At 36.9% G+C, this 22,617-nt stretch overlaps 1 protein-coding gene across 1 annotated transcript in view; it reads right to left on the bottom strand.

Moving 5' to 3' along the window:
- The window catches only part of GRM3 (glutamate metabotropic receptor 3), a 102,256-nt gene extending 82,456 nt beyond the window's left edge, over positions 1-19,800 (bottom strand). Inside the window, exon 1 of the mRNA XM_050785253.1 lies at positions 19,197-19,800. Within this exon, the coding sequence (XP_050641210.1) occupies positions 19,197-19,664 (468 nt within the window). The 5' untranslated portion in view covers positions 19,665-19,800. The remainder of the gene's footprint in view (positions 1-19,196) is intronic.
- Positions 19,801-22,617: the final 2,817 nt, after the last annotated feature.

The following is a 22,617-nucleotide window of genomic DNA, read 5'->3' as shown; positions in this document are numbered from 1 at the left end:
ACTTTACTGGCCATATGGTTTCTCTGAGAAAGCATAAAGAAATAAAGGAACTCCTACACTGGACATCATTTTGAATGATAAAAGAAAAAATGTTTTAGAATGGAGAAGTAATGTAAAATTTTGGAAGAAAGTTACCCAATTATGTTATTATTAGATAGAGTGGAGGAAGGAAAAACAGGATGTAGTTATATATGCTTTGGAAAAAAATACTTTAAAAGAGATATGCTTCACATAAATTAAGACTCTAAAATGGAATACAGGAGGACTTAAAAAATAATTCCTACAATACAGAATAGTCTCAACAAGAAAGAGAATATGAAAACTCTAAAGAATCCCCTGGGTACTAGGCTACGTTTTTAGGGATTTTGGTGTTAGAACTAGCAACACAGAATGGGTGCTGTCTGTATGTAGGTTGGGGGCGTCCCCATATACAACATTAAAGATTGACATCAGCCTGTAAAAATAAGGGACACTAAAGCACAGAATGTGAAAATGCATCAACGTGATTTTTGTCATTGCTATTGTTTTGATTTGAAATTATGTTTCAGGAGAAGATGTGGCAGGAAGATATAGAATCATCAGATGGGAAAGTTGGTTCTATATGAATAAAAGAAAGATGCTGCTCCATCCCTCTTGCTTTCTCATTCTCTTCATTGGGAATGGTTTCTAACATGGAAATGGTAGCACAGATAATGTGAAAATGTTACCACACTCAAAATTAGGAGAGAATACAAAAAAAAAAAAAAAACACACACACAAACCCATAATCAGATGGATGGAGTTTGTCCACAGTAATGAATTCTGGAAGAAATTGCAGATTACGTTTTGAAATCACTATCAATAATCCTTGAAAAACACATAATGGGAGGACTCCCAGAGGGTGAAAGGGGAGGAGGAAGGACAAATTTGGGATATATAAATCATGAAAAAAATATAAATAAATAAGCATGATGTGCTTTGGTAATCTTCTAGAACAAAGTTTGCTAACAGAGAGCATGGAAACACTTAGAACTGAATGAGGAAAGTACTAGGAATCAGCATGGGTTTAATAAGAGTATATTTTACGAGGGGGCCATCTTTTCAACATTATATAAGGAAGAGTTGCAGCCTGGAGGACCATGACTTCAATAAGTTATTGGTGACATTACTTGGACTCTTGTGGAAAAGAGAAAGTGATAGGAGTTGGATAATACAGTTAAATATACTCAAAGACAGCAGCTTGGAAGAAAGTCTTATATTTCTTCCAAGTCTTTATATAAGTCTTATATAAAGTCATATTTCTTATATTCATAGTGGCCAAATAAAATTTAATTTGTATGAACGCCATTGAAAAAATATAAATAAGCAATAAGATCATTACATTGTAGAGATGAAAGAAACCGTGAAGATGATCTAAACCTTTTGTTTTATATGTGAGGAAACAGAAGCGCACAGGGTAAAGTATGGATAAGGCTGAAACTCAGAAAGTTTACATAACTTATCAAGTGAACACAGTAAGTGATAAAGCCAGGCTTCATGACATGATTCCTTTGCTCTAATTGTGATGTTTCTGCATTCGTTTATTCAAGAAGTGCTTATTGTCTGATAGGCACTTTTGATGTATCACTGAAAGTTACATTTCAGTGGATAGTATTAATGGCTGACATTTAGTGCTTCCAGTGTGCCAAGAACTGTTGTAAGAGTTTCCATATATTTGCTCATTTAATCCTCCTAACCACCCACTGAGAATAGATGTTGTTATTATCATCACCATTTTTAGGGTAAGGAAGCAAAGAAGCTAAGTATTTTGGCCAAACCACAAAGCTAATAAATATTAGAGTTAGCTGTAGAGTACTCGGCTTGAATCCTTGGCCAGTGCTTTATGCATTCTTCTATAACACATGCTACTGTATTTAGCAACAGTGATGATAAATGGGCCAAAGACTGGGAATCCAGGCATGAAAATTATCCTTTGGGATTCTGCATAGATGCCACCCTATACCTACAGTATTCTGAACTGAACCTGCTGGTGCTTCCTGGGGTCTCAGAGCTGTCATACCTCTTTCATTTAATACACCATAGGAACGCGAAGGACAGCAGACTTATATCACTGGTGCTTAAACTTGGATGCATGCTGAAATCACCAAAACAGCTTAAAAAATATTGATGCCAGGGCCCTGTACCCAGAGATTTTGATTTCATTAGTCAAAGATGTGGCCTGAGCATCAATATTTAAAACATCTTCTCAGGTGACTCTAATAGGCAGCCAAGTTTGAGAACCAATGACTTAGATCAGTAGTTCTCAAACTGTGTTTTACAGACTTCAAGAAAGTCCTTTCAGGGAGTCCATAATTTATTTTCATAATAATATGAAAATAAAAATTTTCATAATAACATGGAAGCACTAGATTTCTTTTTGACTATGTTGACATTTGTACTGATGGTGCAAAATCAATGGTGGATAAAAGCGCTGGTGCCTTAGCATGAAGCAAGGCTGCAATGCCAATTTTTATAGGAACATTGTATTTTTCACTGCCACACACAGTAAAAAAATCAGTTTTGTTGAAAAATTCCCTCAGTGAAGCAGTAAGAGATATTAATTTTATTAAACTTTGAACCTTGAGTATGTATCATTTACATATGCTGGGTGATGAAATAAGAAGTATGTGTAAAGTACTCTGCTGCACATTGAAGTACAATTCTTGTCTTGGGGAAAAGCACTTATGCAATTGTTTGCGTTGTGAGATAACCCAGCATAGACTTTTTTTTCTCTTTCTCTTTTTTTTTTTTTTTTTTTTTTTTGTGGAACAGTATTTTTTACTTGAAAGTGTGACGGCCAGAAAAATTATGGTTGTTTAAACTTGGGTATTTGGCAGATATTTCCTCAAAAATGAACAAAGTAAGACTCTCCCTGTAGGGAAAACAACTGACAATTTTCCTTTGTTTGTTGCCAATAACAAAATTTCATCTTATAAGTGAAAATTAAAAGTTGCATCTGCCACTGTGAGCTTGGCTGCTTCCTCATACTTAAAAACATTTCTGAAAGGATCAATAGTAATATTAAAAAAAGTGTTTTTTTGATAGTAGATAATGATATGTTAATATTCAAAACAATGAATCAACATTTTCTAAACGATTGATACATGATAGAAGATCATGAATGGGTTAAAGTTTCATTCAATGTGCAAGATAAACCAATAGATTTTAATGTAACAGAGTATGATAAGCACAATGATATGTTTCTAGATTCCACAGCAATTAACCTGTAAGGAACCAACACTTGTTGAAATTTGGTGTAGTATCAAAGAAGACTATTCACAGTTCTCTGAAAAGACTATTAAAATACTTCTCCATTTTCCAGTTACATATCTGTAAAAGTTTTTCTTCATGTCCTTCAAATAAAGCAAAATATCCAAAGAAATTGAATGTAGAAATCAATGTGAGAATCCAAATGTATTCTTTTAAGTCAGATGTCATACCTCTTTCATTTAATACACCATAGGAATGCGAAGGACAGCAGACTTATATCACTGGTGCTTAAACTTGGATGCATGCTGAAATCACCAAAACAGCTTAAAAAATACCGATGCCAGGGCATCAGTATTTGCAGATTAGAGAGATTTGCAAAAATGTAAAACACATTACTTTTTTCAATTTTTATGTTTAGGGTTGGGCAATGTAGCTATTTTTCATAAGGATAATATGAAATGGATTTCTTGATTATTAAGTGAATAAATAAATCTGTTTAAATTAAAAAAAAAATTTAGACAACCAATAGGCAGAAAGGCTAGGATTAGAGCTTAGTCTCTTGATTTTCTCAGAGGACTAGGCTCCCTCTCTGGAAACAAGGTGATATTATATAGGAAGAGATGTAAATTGCTGAGTTTAAGTTAAAATTACACAGGTGAAGAAAGAAGAAATAACTAGAAAAAATGAAATTATAAATGCAAAATTCAATATTGCAGTTCAGCAAGTGCCAGAAATCTAAGGGTGGCTAAAGTCAAAGAATTATTATTAAGTGGTTTATCCTGTTTAGATTCCAATTCAGAATTCCTCAAAAGTGAACAAAGAAGAGCTATTTCAGTTTTCCTATTCTCTAAGTTACTGTTTTCAGACTACCTTTTTTGGGCAAGGCTTTTTTGGGGAAGCCTTTTAAAGATCCCTAGTATTTTCAATAGTCCTAATATTTTTGTGCCAGCTACTGTTCTAATTGTTGCAGATGTATTTTCTTATTTAATCCTCATGGCATTCTTATGATGTAGATACTACCATTATCCCATTTTATAGCTTGAGAAACGAAGGTAAAGGGTGCATAGAGAGCTTACTAAGGAACCCGTGAGTGGTAGGTATTCTGGGACCACTCACTATACTCACTTTTGTCCTATTTCTTCAGTCCATTCTGCAATCCAAGCTCGTAATGGATTCCTTTCACTATAATGATGCAATGATATATTTCAGGTTATAACGTTTGTCTGTTTTTTGTTCTGAAGCCATAAACTCCTTTATTTGAGGACCATGACCAATCATCCCTTGCTATCAAAAGTATGCTTTTCATTTGTCAGTCTGTGCTTTGTGGTGACTCCATAAACATTTGTTTACTGACTGGCCATCAACAGAGATAACAACGATAGTCTAAGAATCTACTGGGAAATTTCCATGCGGGGAATGAAAGCTTCAAGCTATAAATATCAGTGTCAGATTTGGCTTTATGATTTATGTGAGAAACTCAATGACCTTATAGCAGAACCCATTGGGCCTGAGAGTCTGCATGCAAGTAAGTGATGTTTAGTAGAAGCTCTTTCCATATGTAGCATGTACTGTCATTTGATTTTCAATGTTCAAATACTATGAGGTACCCATTTTCTTGGTGGTTTGAATTTATCCAGGACTTAGGTGTTGCAATGTTTTCATTGCAGACTATCAAGTCACAGATGTGACTAATTTTGCTCAAGAAGAAATGCTGGACTTGGCCAGATACAATTATGTTTGCCAGCAGGTGCGATGTTATAAAATTAGTATTTTTGTCTTTTTTCCATTGTTGTAGTTGTAAGCTGGTGTAATTTAAAATGGGCTTTACTTGCAGTAGTTTTCCAACAAACCATTGTTAAATGTTATTAAATATCTGCCACCATTTTCCCAATTTTTTTTTCTTCCAAATAAACTCAACTTTATGGAGAAGCTCTGACATACTATGATGTTCCTTCTGTCTAGAATGACATTTACTACTTGTCTGCTCAGCGAATCCATTCAAGGGCTTCTTCTCTAAGGAACCATTCTTAATGCCTGACTTCAGAATGACTTGTGTGCCCATTCTCTGAACCTCTTTCATTCCCTCATGTGTTTCTCTCATGGTACTAATGAAAATATATGGTGATTTCTAGATTATTCACTAAATTTTCCACTGAAGTGAGAACTCTTGTTAATCTCTGAATTCTCAATGCCTCACAGAGTATAGAGGTGCTCCATAATATATGTTAAATGGATTGATGAGTGGATTGATATTTTGCTGCTCTACCATGTAACATTTTCCAATTATAATGATGGGTTTATGTGTGTGTGTGCACGTGTGCACGTGCACACATGGGGGGAAGCTGACCACCAGCAGGCAATATGAAGCTACTCTAAAGTATGACTGAGAAACAATTTTATTGTGCAGTGTGGATCCTTAACTAATCGTATTCTTTTTTAATTAAAATGAGATGACACATAAGACAAGGAATTGATTTAGACTCTCAGGAATCAATTAACACCACTTGCTCACTTATTCTTGCTTTGCGAATGTTTAAAACTTTATTTTTTTCCCACAATCAATAGCCAGTTGTGGAATGATGCTACTGTAGGCATCCAAGCCATACTCATTCACTGACGGGAATTTTTAGTTCAATACTAATTTATTTGGAAGTTTTATTTTCTCCTGATCTTTTCTAACAAGCCATGGAGCCTTCTTTTTAGGATCCCAGGTGCCATGCTTTATTTCAATGATGAGTGTGTGTGTATGTTTGTGTGTGTGTGTGTGTGTGTGTGTGTGTATCCAAATTTTGCTTTTGTGTAAGAATACCAGTCATATTGAATTAGGAATCTACTTCAGTATGACCTCATCCTAACCTAAGTACATAGGCAATGACACCATTTTTCAATCAAGTCACATTCTAAGGTACTAGGGGTTGGAACTTCCCATATTATGTTGAATATAAACTTTCAGTCTTTTACCACTGAGTGTGACATTAGCTGTGAATTTTTAATATACGGCTTTTTATTACATTGACATAGTGTTCTTCTATTTCTGTGTGTTGATTTATCACATGTTGTGCATTGCTTATCATGAAATATGCTATGATCATGGGAACAAAAGAATATAAGCTATGAGAAAGATTTCAGGCAGTTTACTCTATTCTTTTTGTGTTCTGAAAAAAGAGAATGTGAACTGGAAAATATCAGTCACTTGTGAGCCCCCACATCAGTTCCTCGTTTACTATTTCTACTCAGGTGTATCAATTTCATGATGTATCAATTTCAAACAGAGCTTTGTGCCTTCTATGCTGGCACAATGCCAAATATTTTTTTTCAACAGAAGACAAAAGGACTGTAGACATGTAGAATCTGGTAGAAATAGGTTTCCCACTAAAGTGTTGTTTTTTTTTTTTTGCCATGAGAATTATTTTCAGAAGTTTTACAGTTATTGGCTTCTGAATTTGTGCTAATACATTAAAGGGAACAATAATAAATAGTTTTTATGAGAATCTATACTTAGCTACAAAAATTCCAGATGGCAAAGAGGCATCAAATGCCCACTTCCAAGAAGAATGCTATTTACAGAGCTGAACTATATACATTTAAAAAATAAACCATTGCTACTGTCCTGTAATCAGGAGACTTGATAATAACCTTCATGTTTATTCTCTGCTGTTCACCTATCTCTTTGGGGCTGTTTTCTAACAATAAGTCTACACCTTTAATTGCTTTGTCACACATGCAGTACTGAATGTTTTGTTTAGTTCTTTTAATTAAATGCTTATATATGTGCCTGGAAGAGAATCATTGAGTTGCTGCACTTTGAACCATCTGTCACCTCACGGCACAGGTTATTACATAAAAACAAGTTCTAGAAGTTGTGATGTTTAGAGACCTCGGTGTCGCTCCTATTCAGCTTGTTCAAGTTGCATCATTAGCTGTACAAAATCCCAGATTGGCCTGTATTTTAAACTGGAACTGGGGGTGGTATATAGTTGACAAAACTGCCTGAGAAATTCGAGCTGTTCACATCAGCTGCGTTATCTGCCCATAAAGGAGGCCAATCATATTGTTATTGCTAAAAGGATTAGTAACCTTTTTTGTTTTGTTTTGTTTTGACCACATTACCTGTAGCACATCTGGGAATATTTTGCATGAAAGCAATTGATGCCCATCCCAAGACCAGGAATTAATGTTGATTTAAGAAATCGTATAATGAAGTATAGCAAATACCAGTGTACGCAGTATAATCTGAAGAAGTCAACAACTCCTATGTGCCATGGGCCCCCAAAACACTTGAGTCAAAGATCCATATTGGTTATCACCATTCAACAGCATGGCTCAGTACCAATGATTTCACGTGGACATTCCAAACAAAGGACCCCCTAATCATAGTGGAAACCTTCAAAAATGGCTCAAAGTCACTCTGCTTTCCATCCCAAGTCTCTCTGGAAATCATTGCACTCAATTCCTGTGGTTTGTAACCAAGATTGTCATCCACTTTTATTTTCTTCATTTGAAACTGAAGGACTTCTTAAATAGTAAGATTATTCATTTTGGCATTTTCATGACTCATCATTTAGGCTGAAATGATATGCAGACCACAAAGGATTCCTCGAATCCTATCATTTCAGGAGACTGGTATTATAAGACATGTCATTTCTCACCATCACAATGCTACTCCATATTCAAATACCTAGCTTGTTCCCTCACTAACAACGAACTATCTCGGGAGTAACTTTCTTTCCATCCAGATTTAGCAGATACTTACAAGACAAACAAGAAGGTATTTGGCCCACTGAATTAGTCTGCATCTGCTCTTTGCTGCCCTTTTCCCCTATGCATTAGTTTTCAGGAGAAATCGCAGAAGTGAAGTGGTTCGTGTTCCAGTTCCTAACAACAGGATCAAAAAGTCTATGTCATATTGGGTGTCAAGTGTGTTTGTGTTTGCCAGCAACACCTGCGAAAACCTGACTTCCAGGGTGACTTGACATCAAAAGACTTGTTAGAAACACATTCTTTAGTGCCTCAGGTATTGATTTTTGACAATGTCTCTTGAAGTTTTAACAGAGCCACAAGTTGAACTAATCTATATTTTTCTGTGGTCCCTGAAGTCACTTGTATAAGAATAATACAAAAAATATGGCCTTATCAATAACAAAAAGCATGCCAATCTTTGTCAGTTGTTAACCAAAGGACAAAAGCTGTTGGGTACGCTTGGGGATAGCTGAGGACTATAGCCTAATATTTCCTTAAATGATTATCATTTACTCTTGAGGTCTTGGGGCAATAATTTAGGGCAAAGTTATATTCACCATATTGTAGCAAACAGAATTATGTTATTCATTGTTTTCTTATTAACTGCTCTTTACTTCAATAGAGCTGTCAGACACAAAAGACACAAATGGTATTGAAGCAAAAGAAGCAAATGGTGCACAGGGTTGGAATCAGACAGGCCAGCATTGGAATCTCAGCTCTTCCTTTCACTAGCTGTGTGACCTTCAGCTAGTTATTTTAACTCCTTAAGCTGCAATTTCATCTGTCAAAAGGAAAGGATAGTAATCTGTGGTTTAGGAAGTTATGTAAAGATTACATGAAAACATATGAAGCACTTAAGTCACCGATGGGCACATAGTAAATGCTCAATAAGCAATGGAGAGAGTGATAATAGCTAATTCATAGTCACTCATTCAGCAAACTTTGACTGATGTCGATTATACAAGGCACTATTCTAAAATCTAGTTTTCTTTTTCTGGATGAGCAATGTACCCCTACAGTCCTCCAGGAAGGCATAATTTGATGGGAGACAAAGAGACATAGTGAAGGATAAAATTTTAAGATATGTATGTATACAAACTTATACAAAAACACAGGTGAAGAGCAACTAATTACACTCAGATGAGTCATCACAGACCTCCATGTAGAGGTAACATATAGGCTTGATGTTGAAGAATAAGTGGAAGTTTTCCAGGCAGAGGAAGAGGAAAGGAGGTTCTTACATAGAAGAGAGAACACAAAGACAAAGATGAGAAAGTACATATTTGCTTTAATAGTATCAGGTAGTTCCCTATTTTCAGGGTACTCAGTGCCTCACAGGGATTAGTAGAAGGTAAAGAAGGATAGAAGGATGGTGGTTAAACCACTTAGGATTTTATATGCATTATAAGTATTTTGAACTTTGTTCTTTAAGAGATAAAAAGCTATTAAATTTTTTATTAAGGAAACGACATGACCAAAGTTATGTTTTAAAAAGACACACTGGATGATATCCAACTTGAAAGGAATGAGTCAGGGAATGGCAATCAGATGAACAAACTAGTCATTCTGACTTAGGCTATGGGTTCTTGAAAGCTAGGAACGATGTCATCTCAATAATGCTGAGTAAGTTGATAATATAAATATAAAGATTGGAGCTTTAAAACAAATGGAGCCTACTTAAAACCATTTTATTTCATTGGTAGTAATTACCCAAGTACTCATGTTTTTATTTGTTCTCCTCTTTGTGTCATTACAGGTCACCTTGAATCCTTCCTGGAAAAAAGCAGGTCATAAATAATAATGGTTGTTGGAGAAAGGTCTCTAGGAAAGATGAAGAACTTTTAAATTCCTAGAAGCATCTTAGAAAAGATAATACAAAAAATATTTATTTAACGTAAAAATAAGAGCTGAGAGTCAGTTAAATAGCCATTGGTAACAGTTGAAATTTTCTGGATGGTACCAACCTGCATTTATTGTTACTTTCCTTTACTTTTTAATTTAATTTAATTTTAGCACAAGAAGATACATGTTCATATTTGTTACGTGGGTATATTGTGTGATGTTACATTCCTTTAAATCTTGTATAAATAATCTTTCTTAAAACTACTTTGTAAATGTAGGTAATGTAGACTTAATGCACATGTATATTTTTATTTAGATGGAATTTACTTTTTATTGAGAAATTCAGAACAAATTTCAGTTCATTTATTCAACCACATCTGTTTTCCATATTGGAAAAGCTTAATTGCCTGGTTTGCATTCTATGAGGCCTCATTTGTGAACCTTATGGTATCTACCCAAATTGGAGGCACTGTGCCTGGGAGAAAACTGCTAGTCCCTTGGGTAAACACCCTGACAATTCAACCCTATTAAGTGATGGCAAATCTGTCAAGATGCTTTGCCATTCTGACCGCTTGGCAAGGAAATGTGGTCTATGTTTAAAATATAATTTTTGAAGGTGTTGCTTCTATTGAATTCTCCCCTGTATTGCAGTTCACTTTATTGGAATGTGAAGCCAAAGTGTTGGCAAGAATCAAAACTTTGTTACTAATAACAAAGAGATTTCCACAATATACCAGGTGGTGTTGTCAAAAATAGTCACACTACAGTTTTAGTGTTCAAAGTCCCACTGATAAACCTCCTGGAGTATCGTTTGTTTGGAGTTTAACTGCAGGTGTTTTTGGAGCACTATTCTTAAATTCCCAAAGTCCTCTAATTAGAAAGGTAATCTGTGAATTTTCAACTGAATTTTCCATAGATCAGTAGAAGTACTTATACTACATGAGATCCATGGACCTTCCTTATTATAAACTGCCAGCAGTTGCTCTTTCCATATTGAAATACTGAAATTGTACATATCAATCCACAAAAAAGGCACATATTTAACGGTAATTTGGAAAGAGAACTTTGCGTCATTAAGGCAAAATATCGTAGGTTTAACCAGTAGTGTCAGGAGTCCTATTTCAAAAGTTTACCTATTAATCTATAATCATAGCATAAAACACCGCTGCTATCTTAGGAATGTCTGAATGTCTGTATTCTTTGCTTTTCATTGCATGACCTCCATCATAGACACCTGACCTGCAGTGTAAGCCTGGTTCAGAGCATGGACCATCTATTGCCTTGTGAACAGTGGTCCTGATGGTAAGTTCTTATCTTTCACTAGAGTAGTTTCCAAATAAACACATGAAAGAAGGGGAATTAATTAAGAAACAAATTAACCCCAATGCAAAGGAAAAAAAATAGCATATCAGATAATTACTTCAGATGAGACATGTCTACAATGAAGCAATGCTAACAAAAGCATTTTTAATTGTTATTGCTGGTGCCTCCCTCCCTGTGATAAAGTCCTTGAATAGCACTGCCCTTTCTTGGAGGAGGTGAAGCAGGAGCAATGGAGGGAGGTTTCAAAACAATCAGCATTGTGAGATTGCTTTAGAATGAAACGTCTGGGAAGGAAAGAAATGAAAAAAGATTCTGTCTGAGATAACTTTTGAGTCAGGTTTTCCTGCAGCTTAGACTATGTGAGGCGGTGGTTGGTGTGGAAGGCAAGCTATCTGGATTCTCATGTTGATTCTGCTACTTTTGAAGTGATAGAAACTTGAACTCGGAACTTGACCTCTGAGTCTGAATTCCTCTTTAAACTGTTCCTTTTGGGCTGGAGATGTTGAAAGTAAAATAAATAAATAAATAAATAAATAAATAAATAATAAATAAAAGGTAATAGATAATAATATCTACTAAAATGTTGACTGCTAAGTATACAAGGCATCATTTTCTCATTTTTCATGTATTTTCTTATTTAATTCCCACAATAACCCAACGAGAGAGGTACTACGAATATCCCCACGTTACTGGGTACACATGTACAAAAAGATGGCAACAGTAGACACTGGGAACTAATAGGGGGAGAAGGTAGGGAGGGGTTCAAGGGCTGAAAAGCTACCCACTGGATACTATGTTCATTATTTGGGTGCCAGGATCATTTGTACCCCAAACCTCAGCAACACACAATATTCCTAAGTAATAAACCTACATATGTGGCCCTTGAATCGAAAATAAAAGTTGAAATCATAAAAAAAAAATCTCAATGTTAGACATGAGTAAAGAGACAATGAGGGGTTAAGTGAATCCTAGTCAGTCTGCACAGTTTTAATCATTGTGTTGAAATTTTTCAAGAAAGGCACACTAAAAATGTATAATTGTTGAAACTCCCTAAATGCAACTATCATTTTTAGTATTCTAGTGATAGAGACACCGGTGATAGAGTAGTGAATGGATTTCTAATACTGTCACTCTGCTTTTCTTGAGGATAGGATGATGTTCTCTTTGCCTTTGCATTAGCTACAAGCACAGCATCTGGCATAAAATGTTTTCCTGCATATTCTTCCTGTGGAGAGACTGCAGACAGCTAGGCAGGCTGTAACATTCGAAATGGCACTGTCTAGTTGTGTTGAGCCTTGGATTGTCTTCTCTGGAATAGTTGGTCTAAGAACAATTGTAATGGAACCCCTAGAACTTCTCTCAGATCAAGGCATCTGTGGCACATGTGTAAAGAATGCGGGTGAGGATGATAGGGGCAATTTGGTCCTGTCTGCTCGCCTTGCAACATCGTTTGTCTTTTATATCTAAACCAATCTTCCATTGCAGGAAAGTGCTTATTTCTCATTTATGAGCATCCAGACTGATCTAGAATAGGTGGGTGATGGTTGTGACCCTTCATCCAAGATTCCCGTAAAGATTTTCAGCCTTCTGGAAGTATAGCAGGTTAACATCCTTCAGTTCTTATCAATTGTACATAGGTAATCAATTCTTTCAATTCATTCAACAAAGACTTACTGTCTACCTGGTTGAGACATTATTCTAACTATCAGTAATATGAAGAAAAAAGACGTCGTTCTTAAACTCAAGTGGTTTATAGTTCATGGAAGAATAAATATGCAAATGAACAGTTATATGTACTTAGTAATGGAGGTGCATGTTTATGAGGTGAGTACTTGGGAAAGGGTTCTCACAGGGATAGGATTTGAGGGGAGGACTGAAGGAAAGTGGGATTTGCAAGGCATACAGACAGCTGAAGAACATTGCATTCTAGGTGGATGAAACACTATGTTCCCTCATATATGAAAGACTGTGCAGATATCATCCTGTAGACTATGAGAAAGCAATTTTCCAGGAAGGCTTCAAAGGCAGGTTTGCTGTTTATGTATATCTAGGTCTTTCTGATGTTCAATCCCATTCCTTTCTGCTCATTCTGTTCTCTTTCTGATCTCCCTGTACTTATGTTGTCAATTGATACTCAGATTCTACACTTGGACCTGTTTTATGTATGGTCTTGATATTTCCATTTGCTTCTACATCCCTCAGAAACTTGTAAGATATCTACTATTTTAAAATTTTATTTTACGTTCTCTCTACTCCATGTCAAGACTACATGATAATGTTCTGTAAAATAATGTTCTTGCTGTGCTCAATATATACGTGCTTAATAAATGCTTATTTTCTGATAAAAATGATTTTATATGAGAACCCTAGTTATAATATATAGGTAAATAAGATGCTTAATTCATGAAATTTGCAAAAATACTAATATAATCAAGTGAAATAACAATCGACTGGACTTCTGCTTCAAAGTGATCCTGATATAAAAGAGCCCATTACGTAAACTTTCTGCTCCATATTTTAAATACTTCCTTTGCAATGACTTCAACCCTAATAGTAGAGTATTTTCATAGAGTAACATATAATTATAACATTAAGAAATATCCCTAAATGCCATGTAGTTCAAATACTAATATGTGGCTTCAGTCTCCTCAGTAACAGGCCAACTTTTGCTTGAATAACTCCAGAAACAGAGGACTCACTTCCTTCAACCCCTCTCCTTCCAGGCTATTTCCTTTTTAAGAACTCTTCCTTATGTTGACTCTAAATATACCTTGCTCTAGATCAGTGATTCTCAGTGAGGAAAGGGAATAATTTTGTAACTTGCCAATGTATGGAAACATTTTTAGATGTCAAAGCTTGGGGTGCTGGTGGCATCTCATGGGTAGAGGCTGGTGATGCTACCAAACATCTTACAGTGTACAGGACAGCCCTATATCCAGCCCCAAACAGCAGTAGTGCCAAGTTTGAGAAACTCTGCTCTAGAGTCAACCAATGTGTCCACAGAGAGAGTGTACCTGTTTCCATTCAGCAGTCTATCAGATACTTGGAGACAGCTAACTATATGAAGGCTACTACACTCCCAAGTTCTGCAACTATTTTTTCCTATGCTCCTATAAGAAAACTGGCAATTAATGTGTGACTTTTCCCCAAAACATTTGAATTTAAAGGAGGAATGAATCATTGAAAGAAGCCAATGCTTAATACAAATTGACCAGCAGTGGTCCCCTTGAGCACTGTGGAGTTGAGTGGAGGGGGTATAATAGAGTGACGTCTTTATATGCTCTTCCCTCTTCCCCATATAGCTAAAACCTATGAAATTTACTGCAAGGGATTTAATTTGAGGAGTTAGTCTTCTCAGGGATATAATGTGAACAATGCGTGTCATGTTGTGATACACTATGTGATAATAACCATCTCCTGAGTTAGAGTGTTCCTGGGATGTGAATAGTGCTAGAAATTCTGGAAAATTTCTATACCAGGGGTGGGAAAGAGATAGGAAAGTCCTTTCAAGGCTCTCTTCCGCACTTTCTATGAGCTTAACTTTTACATACCATCTAAGCCAAATCTTCATTTGTTCCTGAAGTCATTTTAACACTCAGGGACAAAACAATAACTGGGTCAACTTGTATCTGCTATGTTCTAATTAAAATTTGCTCCATCTAGGCAAGAAAGACTGAAGAAATGACGTGTTCTCTGGAAAGAGTGAGGGTCATTTCAAGGAACATTTTTGATTGAACAACTTAGCAGTTAACTACAGTCTATTTTAAATCGCAAGCATTATCATTGTTGCAAAACAAGTACCATGTAGACAATTGCCTAACGGCAACCAACTTGATTCTTTTCTTGAATAAATACTGTTTTCCCTGAAGTGGGTGGATTGCAGGCTTATGGAGAAGAGCAGGATACAGTCTTAAAAATGCTTTGAAAGAAACTTATTCACCAGGGAGGGTGAATAGACTCCCACATATATTTGCTAATATAGAAGGATTTTGATGTTAGTTTTCATTGATTACTGAATTAAGAAATCAATACTGTTGTTTTATAAAAGGGACCACCACAGACTCGCTTGTACTTAATAAGAGCATTGGGGAAATAAGTATCCAGTTTCTTCATCAGTGGTGATACAGCTTAACCCAGCAAGTCATTAAGAATTCCACTCCATGCAGTTTTCCTATCAGCAAACTGCCTATTGTATGAACTAACACAGCAGGTGATATCTCCTGTGCTGCCTTCCGGAAAAATTTCTCTCCTTTAGTGGGAAGATAGGAAAAGAAGAGGAAGCTGGAGAGAAAGCATGTCCTGAGGCAATTCAGCGGAAAAATCCAGGCCCAAATGGGGAGATTGCAATGTCTAAACTGACCCAACCACAAAAGGGAAGATGTACAAAATGCTGTCATTCTCTAAAGTTCTCTCTCAACAGGCAATTTGTAATGGAAAACCCTGAGCTCTGGTTTGGGACTAGATGTTATAATTAGACAGCAGGAATTTTTAAAATTGTGTGACAGGTTCATACTCATTTATTTCTTCCACCTTCTTTTTTCCCCCGGCTCAGTTCAAGCAAAGACAATTTCCAGTACATATGTAGGAAGTCAAAAGCAGTTAAAAATGGATGGCAATGCTACAGGCTGCACACTGTCACCACGGTTACCACACACCAGGTGTATGACCAGAATCAGTCACAGGAGCAGGAGCATGTGAGTATGAGAGGTACCCAGAAAAATCCTCTCTCCAAAAATGTTTCCCTCATTCGTGTACAAGAGGGCCTTAAATTCACCATTAGGAATTTATGGCTTTGGATTACCATTGACTATATTTTTTAGAATTCTTATTAAAGGACATATATGTTTCAAAGGAATAATACAATTTAATTATTAGCTACATAACAGCCACCTAACACCTCTTACTATTCGTGATGCCTAGCTGAACACAGGACCCTGTATGGAAGGGTTCCTTGGAAGGGTGCCTGGGGGTCAGTGTATAGACTAATTGCTCCAACTCTTTGCTTGATTCGGCCTGGATGAATTTGTAGCCTAATCAGAGTCTGAGTAGTCAGGAAACGTGGGAGCCGTGGAGGAGGGAATGGAGCCCTCTCTCCTGTCCCTTCTTACTCATGTCAAGGCCTTTATCCTCTTGTACAAGGACATCTCCCACAATTTTCTGATTGGCTTCTTCAGATCCAGCATCTCATTTACACTGTCACCCTGTTAGCCTTTCTCCAATGCAACTTTCATTCTTACTCATCCTCAAAACCTTTCTAAAGGTCATTTCTTACTTTGTGAGCTACATGAACATATTCTGAATTATAGTCACTGTTATTTCAGAGCACATTGTACCCATAGCCCGATTTTAAGTTTCTTGAGATCAGGGCTGTGTTCTATATGACTTTAGTGTTCGCTCTAACTCCTATCACAGTGCAGTACACACAGTAGGAGCTTAACAGAGACTGACTTGCTGATTAACCATGTGGGAAACCAACAATGACTTCATGAGACTGCTTGGGCACCAGAGAAGTCCACATAATTGGCTTTAGATATGGCTTTCCACTGACCCGTCCTATAATTTTAGGGACATAAAGTTACCATTTATTGAATCTGTCAGTTTTTGGTGAGGCATTTCCATAGATTTTCTTAATTTATCCTCTCTCTAACTTTTTGAGGTAGACAATATTTTCTTCATTTTACAGATTTACCAGTAAACGGTGGAGTTGGAAATCAAACACAGGTCTTTCTGGTGCCAAAATCTATACTCTTTCAATTATAGCATGATAGTCTGGGGTTTTTTATTTATGCTGTGAAGATAAGAACTTTATCAACATTTGTGACTTTATGGTGATATTGACCAGATAAATGAAATAATGAGATAGGTCTTTCAATGAGTATGAAGTGGCTTCTGTCCTTGGGAACTAACTAGTACAGGGTTTTAGTAGCTCACATTTTTTCCTCTAAACTGGTCTGTCTTCTTTCAGGGAATACATAGGTAGTAAAAGAGTAAAATTAGATTGTATAACGGCCATTTGCAGGGCACAGTTTCTCAATTACTTTGGATAAGTGGGATATTTACACATCTGCTGTAGAGTACCATTTATTGCACTAGGAGAAACTAAGGTGAGAAAAAGCATATATATATATATATAAGACCTTACTAGTGGTAATATTGAGTATAATATAAATTTGTGAAATGACTGGCATTCATCGGGAAATTATGATTGAAGTATGACAGACTATATATACACATATATGAAATCTGTCATACTTCATATATATATATTCTCTTTTCTCAAATAAGATAACATTTTTCATCTCTCTTGATCCAAGTATAGAAAGAGTGGCAAAATTAATATGATGTGCTTTCATATGTGCAATATTTTCTATCCATCTAGTGAAATGTAAGGATGTTTATTTAAAACCAGTTATCCTAATTACTCATAATATGATGTTGTAATCTGAAGAAGGAAATAAATTTCACATAGCTCATAGAGAATCACACAGAATTATACCTAGAATTTTATTTTATGTATCTATGTATTTATTATTATTTACATTTTTTTTTTTTTGAGATGAAGTCTTGCTCAGTTGCTCCAGGCTAGAGGCCAGTGGCCTGATCTTGGCTTACTGAAACCTCCACCCCCTGGGTTCAAGTGATTCTCCTGCCTCAGCCTCCCGAGTAGCTGGGAACACAGGTGTGTCCCACTATGCTCTGCTAACGTTTTGTATTTTGGTAGAGGCAGGGTTTCACCATGTTTGCCAGGCTGGTCCCAAACTCCTGACCTCAGGTGATCTGCCTGCCTCAGCCTCCCAAAGTGCTGGGATTACAGGCATGAGCCATAGCACCCAGCCTATACCTAGAATTTTAGATGCCACAAATGTGAGCTAGAGAAAGAAGGTTATTCCAGTGCAAATGTAGCCAATTTAAGTAGTTCTTGACATAAAAAGATAACATGAGTGTAGCATAGTTTCTTTTAGTGCTTGGGGTTTGATTATAGTAATTTGGTGGGAGGCAAAGTGTATGACTCTTAGAATCATGGTCTTTTATTACTGTGACATTAGTGCTCTCATCAGAAAAATACTAAACTTAAAGTAACATATAAATATCACATGGGGTAGTTAAAAGAGCACAGAAGTACAAAAGATCTGTCTGAGTTCTAGTTCTTGTACTTTCTACCAGTGGGAGTTTTCATGAAACCAATCTTTCTGGGGATTGGGAAAATGACAAAGTTGAGCTAGATGATTTCTCACTTTATTTCCTTCTATAAAATGTATAACCTTGTAAGTAAGGATTGCAAGAGTTTGTATATTTCTTCTTTCCAACAAAATTATGACAGCCAATTATTAGCTTTATATCTAGTTTAAGTTATGTGTTAAATGTTTCTTTCTTTTTTTTTAATGGTAGCATCCTCTGGCTTCTCTGCATACATTTTTAGGTTTATATCCTGATGAATTATTTATATTTTATCTCTGAACAAAAAAATGCTTTAGTAAAAATTAATGGGAATAATGGAGTTCCATGACATTATGCCTTCTTGTGTTTGATTGTATCAGTGGCTTCAAATTGTTATTTCATTTTACCTTGACAGTCTGTTATGTAATTGCAGCATTTGTCCTGTGGGCAGGGCATACTTACCAGCTTCTTCACTCTGGGTTGAGCCCTGTGAGTTGCTTTGGCTAATGGGATGTTAGCAGGTGTGAAGCAAGCAGAAACTTGAAGGAGTTTTGTACAGCTGAGTTTGCATTCTCTTGCACCTCTGCCATCACTCAGAGAACATTCCTGGGCTCTATAGATGATCGATTCCAGGAGGAGGATAAGAGACAACGATAGCTGCCCCCAGTGAAACCCAGCCTCCATTTAATGTTGCAATAGCAACCTGATATACTTCTAAACAATTTTCATTGGTAGAAAGATTTTCTGCCTGCAAACCTATATTATCAAATTATAACCAGAAAAAATGATAATTGCATTGTTGATATAATCTATTGATGAAGTTATTACGATATTTCCCTTTTGTTCCCCAAAAACGTAAAAGCAAAGAGACATAGCCTTTTAGCAATAGCATTAGCTAATCTTACCTGTATGGAAACACTGCTGTAAGAGCCACCAATGACCCCTGCAATGAGAAGTGGGATGTTTTCTTGAATGGCATAGGATCCATCAGGACACATATACTCAGCTTCATCCACTTTTGTCAAAGATGCCCTGACAAACTCCAGTGATTGCTCTAATGCATAGGTATCCCTTGAACACGTATCCAAAATGTGAACACCCAGCTTCACTCCTGGTAGCAAGTAATCATCTTTGTTGATTTCATCGATAGCAAACAACATGGCTTCCAGGCGTTGAATCCCTCGGTCTTCATTGATTCGCCCACATTCTTCAGTTCCAGTGCCTTTTTCATTAATAGGAAATAGGCCCCCTAAAACAAGGTCACCTTCTATTTTAATCTCTCTCCTTAGAAAGTTATGGTCCCCTAAAGAGAGTAAAAATCCCTTTGAAAACAAAGCTAAGGTAAGAACTTGGAGTCTTGTCAACATCTTCATGAATCCTGTTTCTGTACCTCTGGGAGATATCAATGGTGGAGCCAATGTGTCATGCTAGTCCTCTCTCATTTCCAAACTGGATCTTTGGCCTGTCCTTCAAATAAGGGAGGAACAGACTAACAGAGCCTGTCATCAAATTCCTAAAGAGATAAAAATTATATGAACAAAAATGGTAAAGAAAGCAACAGTGATTACATTGATCATGCCCTATCAAACCTTTAATGGGATGACTCAGAAAACTATTTACCAAACACACAGTACACCACAGCACCGGGCACTCTCCCACAGGTATTCTCACCCCATCCTTACACCCTCTATTATGTAGTTTCTAGTGGTCCCATCTCACAGAAACGGGCACAGAGGGTCAAGGAGGTGACCTTACAAAGTGTACTTACTGCAGGTTGGATTTGGACTCCAATTTTTTTTTTTCTTTTTAAAGCCAAATCCAGTACTCTCTCTACTGAGTCATTTACTTTGTTTTTGGTAGGTCAGCAATGTGGATATGAGTTTATATCCCTTCTCTTTAAGCTGCATTTGTAAACTTACCTTTTTTATGGATTCTTCCCCTTTCCATTTTAAACACAACAAAACACAATGAACTCTGTTACAATTTCTACATTTCTACCACAGCATCTCTGTCCCGCCCTTAACAGATGAACTCTCCTAGCCCATTGAGGTTAAGATTCTGCCTCAACTGCTCTAACAAAAGGGTTGTGGAAAAAGCTGCTACTAGTTTCTAAATGGAATAAACTATAAACTCACTGTAGTCCTCACTTTACTTGACCTTAATTGAAATCTTGACTATTCCTACCTATTACAACTTCCTAGTTTCTGTTCTCATGCTTCATCTTGACAACATCTCAAATTCCATTGTTTAACACCTGCCTTCCCTCATCCTCCCTCTACCTCTTCCTGGGCCAACTCATCTATTTTCATAGTTTCAGCTACCACTTAAATGAGCTCCATACTTCTTAGGTCAACTGCCTGCTAAACAGCTTTTCCCATACATCCCTCAGACACCTCAAAATCTATGTGGCTGTAAATGGATCTTCTCTGTTTCCAGGCTCTCAAGCCAGAAGTCTGCACCCAAGAGTCTTCTCCACTTAACCCACTGCTACCGTCTTTCAATTAGCCACTATGCCCTGCAGAATCTAACCACGTAGCATCTCCCAAAGCAACCACTTCTTCCTTATCCCCACTATGCTGAGCTCTTGTAATTTGTAGCAGGACCCTAGCAATAAATTCCTAGAGAGCTGCTACCACCTCACAAAGCACCATTTTGAACATTAGAAAAGGATACCCCCTTTAAAAGTACACAATTTCTCAACTTATTATTGTATAACCTATACAACTATAGATGACGGGGCAAGTGTGATTGCTGGTGGCTGCCTCCCCTATCCAGAGTGAGGCAACTCCTCATTTTGTCCTCACATCTCAGGTAGTGCAATGAATGCTAGTGCTGGGGTGTACACAGTAGACTCTAGCTACTGTGAATTGAGCATCTTTTTACATTCTAGGCTAGAACACATGAATCTATTGAGAATCAGGCAAAGCCTTGCTGTGAGGATCATGTTTTTGACAGTAGTCTGGGATCTTTCTAGAGAGCTTTCCAAAACTCTGGTGTGGAACAGTCTAGTTGCATGCACGCATGAACCCCTGTACCTGCTGTTGAATTCTTTGACACTCAGCTTTCTAGCACTAGAACAAACACTTGGTCAGCACATTCACCCTGCTTGCTTACTTCTATCCCCCTAGATAAGATGAACTTATTATTTTCAGAGTCAAGTGAGAGATGTGACCACATCGGGCTCCTGGAGCATCCTTCTGACAGGTTGCAGCCACATGCCCTTGTGTGTGCAGTTGAGCATGCCTGTCTTCTCTTCAACTTTCACGCATGATTGTGTATTGGAAGGGTTTTATGAAGGAAGGGCTCTCCTAGCTAGTCCAAGACTCAATAAAGATGCCTGAAAGCCACGTCATCCATGTGCTCTCAGATAAATTAGCAAATGTTAGCAATTTGAATGATGTCTCATTGGGGAAGACTCTGTAAGGCACAATCTCAATTACTATTCAGAGTAGCCCATCTTCTGTCAATGTACACTGACTTTCCCTTGCCCACAGGTTTAAGAATTAACTCATTATAAATCTCTTCTCAGTGCTTTATGATCTTGTCCCTGGCTAGCTCTAAAGCCTTACTGCTCACCATGCTCATCTGCGTAGGCCTACCTTTGCCTTCAGATCTTAAGCTGCAGATATATTGAACTATGTGCACTCAGTAGGTGTTTAGGATGTTGATGACCCCTTGCTTTTGCTCATGTTGTTCCCTTTTGCCAAGAATGTCCTTCCATACCAATTTCTCCAGCAAACAGCCACTTATCATTCAAGACCCAACAGTTACTGCCAGGAAAGACCAAGTATTCTGTCTTATCTCCCTTCCCCAATCAAATTGTTGACTTCTGGCTTTATATTCCTGTTGTAGTTTGTTCAAGAAATGTTTTCTATGGCTATTTTGATTTATTTTTGTTTTCTTCTGTGCTCATTGGGAATTAATGAAATGGCACAGCATTTAGAATTTTTCAGGTGCCAAGGAAGAAAAAAACTCAATGAAACAAGCAAGACAGGAGCTAGTCCAGTATTTACTTCAACATTTTTGACATTTCTCCCTTTTCATATTAGCAGTGCCCTTTAAAACCCAGATTTCCACTTGCTTCCTGTTCCTTTCACATGCAGCGAATGATGGGCTGTTTTCCTGAGCCACACTGTCAGCTGGGGTATGTTTTGTCTGTTTGTTTAAGTGTGAATCTCAGCACTGATGGCAGCAGCCATTGGAATGCTCAGGATTAACTCAGAGCCTCCCTGAGAGATCTGCCACAGGGCAACAGAAAGTCTAATATTAATAATTTTTTTTAAAAGTTGATACTGTAGTAGAATTTTTTTGTTTCATATCAATTTC

Source organism: Macaca thibetana, chromosome 3 (genome assembly GCF_024542745.1).
Source record: "Macaca thibetana thibetana isolate TM-01 chromosome 3, ASM2454274v1, whole genome shotgun sequence".
NCBI classification, from domain to species: domain Eukaryota; kingdom Metazoa; phylum Chordata; class Mammalia; order Primates; family Cercopithecidae; genus Macaca; species Macaca thibetana.
The sequence above is the reverse complement of the archived record's forward strand: the minus strand, read 5'-3'. Positions and strand labels throughout refer to the sequence as shown.